The sequence below is a fragment of the Alosa sapidissima genome, chromosome 4, assembly GCF_018492685.1.
Source record: "Alosa sapidissima isolate fAloSap1 chromosome 4, fAloSap1.pri, whole genome shotgun sequence".
NCBI classification, from domain to species: Eukaryota; Metazoa; Chordata; class Actinopteri; order Clupeiformes; family Clupeidae; genus Alosa; species Alosa sapidissima.
The window spans coordinates 19,059,466-19,062,161 of NC_055960.1; the positions used below are offsets into that span (position 1 = coordinate 19,059,466).

A 2,696-nucleotide genomic window follows, 5' to 3' on the forward strand; every position below is an offset into this window, starting at 1 on the left:
ACAGTCTTTCTGGCCCACTGGCCGTCTGACAGGGGTGGTGCAGTTCTGCGTCTCACCAGAAGAGGGACTTCTTCTGCAGGATGTCTCGCAACTGCTTCTGGCTGTGCTGGTCCAGCCGCGAGAACTCATACTGGGGGGCTGAACTCGGCCGGCGCAGGGGGTGCTGAAACGCACCTCGAATGAGGAGGTGGGGAAGTCCACCTGTTGAGAGAGAGAGAGAGGGAGAGACAGAAGGAGAGAAAGAGAGAAAATATCTTAAAGTTGGCTCTCAGTAAGCATATTTTACCGATAGTGATGGTTAAGATGGAGGTGACCCTAGGTCAGGAGTCTCAAACTCAAATTACCTACGGCCCATTTTCCAGGTTGTCCCTTTATAGAGGGGCTAGTGCAATATGGGGAAAAAATGGGGAGGAAATGAGTCAAAACGCTCATTAAAACCCCAGGATACATAGCTACTTGTGCACTGTCACTTATCATCAGCCTATGTCTGAGCGAATTAATATTGGCACCTTTTGCTTTAAGGCACACTTGTGCATTATTTTGCTACTTTCGGTCATTGTATTTGCGGACGGTCGTTCACTTTGTGAATAACATGCCATTTTTAGGTAGACAACATTCTCCAACTGCAGCAGCACAGTTAACTTTCAGTCATTTCAGCTTCATGGCCCGCATCACTGTCTTTTCTGGCTCTTCGTTCTACTGACGTGTGACCTGCTATTTGCCTCTCTCTCTCATAGGTTGCTCATTTGCATGTTTGCTAGTAATGGCTCTTTAGGGGTTTTTTTTTTTTTTGTCCTGGCGCAAAACATATAGGTTGTTAAATGATGTGTCCCTTTGTCTGTTTTTCTTGAAACTGCCGATGCTTCTGGTCAACATGGACTTTTTCTTTAGAAACGGTGTCTTGCTGTAACTGCCAGAGACCCGGCAGTTTGAGACTACTGCCCTAGGTAACCTTAAGTGATGAAAAGCATTAACACACACACACACACACACACACACCACACACACACACACACACACACACACTACACTGAAACTGTCTGGTTAGGGGCAGTGGGTGGTCATCTCTACAGGACAGACTGATTCATCCAGTGGAATATGGGAGCTTAGTGGAAAGATGAGCATCAACAACCTGAGAGTCGCTACGCAGTGATGCACACCCAGTCACTGATCCAGCTAATTGCTCAACTGCTCTAAACACAGCCATTATGACACAAACGCGGTGTGTGAGCATGCAGTAGCCAAGGTGTGTGTGTGTGTGTGTGTGTGTGTGTGTGTGTGTGTGTGTGTGAGAGAGAGAAAACCTCATGAACTCCCTCTCCAGCAAAACCTCCACTGCAACAATCCATCTGATTCATGCACACATGCAGTCCACACCCATGATCAGATAACCCACATCATATGAGCCAACACACACAGATGAGCAAAATGAGGAGGGCCAGACAGATAGAGAACCAGAGAGACGAGAGAGATACAGACATAGAAAGAGAAAAAGAGAGAAAGAAAGAATAAGGAGAGAGAGAGAGAGAGAGAGACAGAGAGAGAGAAAAAGAGGAGAAAGAAGAGAGAGAGATTGATGACAGAAGGCCTAAACGAGGACACTTTGGGGACGTGCATTCACAAATAGGGGGTAAACGTTTCCTGCGTGCACGTGAGCGCTGGAGAGGAGGCCGAGGGAAGAGCAGGAGAGAGGAATGATGAGAAATGGGGTCAGGCCGACGAAAAAGAGGAGCTGGAGCCCTGAACAGGGGAGGCATGGAGGAGGTGTGGGAGGAGGGAGGCGCACGGAGGGGGAGGTGTAACAAGCTGCAGATGTACACGCTCACCTCTGAGCAGAGCACACTGACGAGCTTAACACACACGTCCACCGTGCTCCTCCTACCTGTCATTACCTTCCTCAGACTGCCACGGCTCAGCACTAACACACACACACACACACACACACACTCCATGGCCATGCAACATTACACTGTAGAATGTAGAAATAGAAAAACGCCAGGCTATAGTGTGAAAAGAAAGAGCATAGTCTCATAGTCCATAGTCTCTGCAGGGCTCTTGAGACTAGGACACAGATGTTGAGGACTGACGGATCCTCTGGTCTGCTGTGGTGGAGCAGACAGGCTGTTTAGAGACTGCAGCAGCAGCAGCCACATGAACACTGGCTCAAAGTGGTGGAATATTCTGGAAGGCTTTTTGGATAGAAATCAGGCGGCAAGCTGGTATTCATATGGGTAGTGTGCATGCGCCTGTGCTGTGTGTCTATGTGTGTGAGTTGAGGAGCACTCTCTCTCTCTCTCTCTCTCTCTGTGTGTGTGTGTGTGTAAAGATGTGGGAAGACTGGGTAAAAAGACAGACTGTACGCAGGCGTGTGGAAGAGAGTATGTCGTTTCATCAAGTGGTGTGAGCATAAGTGTGAAAAGACGTTATGGGTTCTAGACTTGCTTGTGTGCAAGATGTGTGCAAGTGCACAAGTTTGTGTATGCAATGGAGAGTTTGCGTGTGTGGTGTGTGTGTGTGTGTGTGTGTTCACAGCACAGAGTGGGACCTCCAGAGGGAAGGTTACACAGAGGGTGCTGTCAACTTGTTCTACACTCAATCGGACTCTATCCTTCACCATCTTCCTCTCTACAGTACCTCCCCTCCCTCCATCCCCACACCCTTTCCAGCCACCCACCTCTAGGAAACCAGCTGCTATG

General features: G+C 48.7%; 1 protein-coding gene across 1 annotated transcript in view; it reads right to left on the reverse strand.

Moving 5' to 3' along the window:
* pik3c2b (phosphatidylinositol-4-phosphate 3-kinase, catalytic subunit type 2 beta) overlaps positions 1 to 2,696 on the reverse strand; it is a 40,555-nt gene that overhangs the window by 14,740 nt on the left and 23,119 nt on the right. The window contains 3 exon segments of the mRNA XM_042089483.1: positions 57 to 136; positions 138 to 158; positions 160 to 201. Of these exon segments, the coding sequence (XP_041945417.1) occupies positions 57 to 136; positions 138 to 158; positions 160 to 201 (143 nt within the window).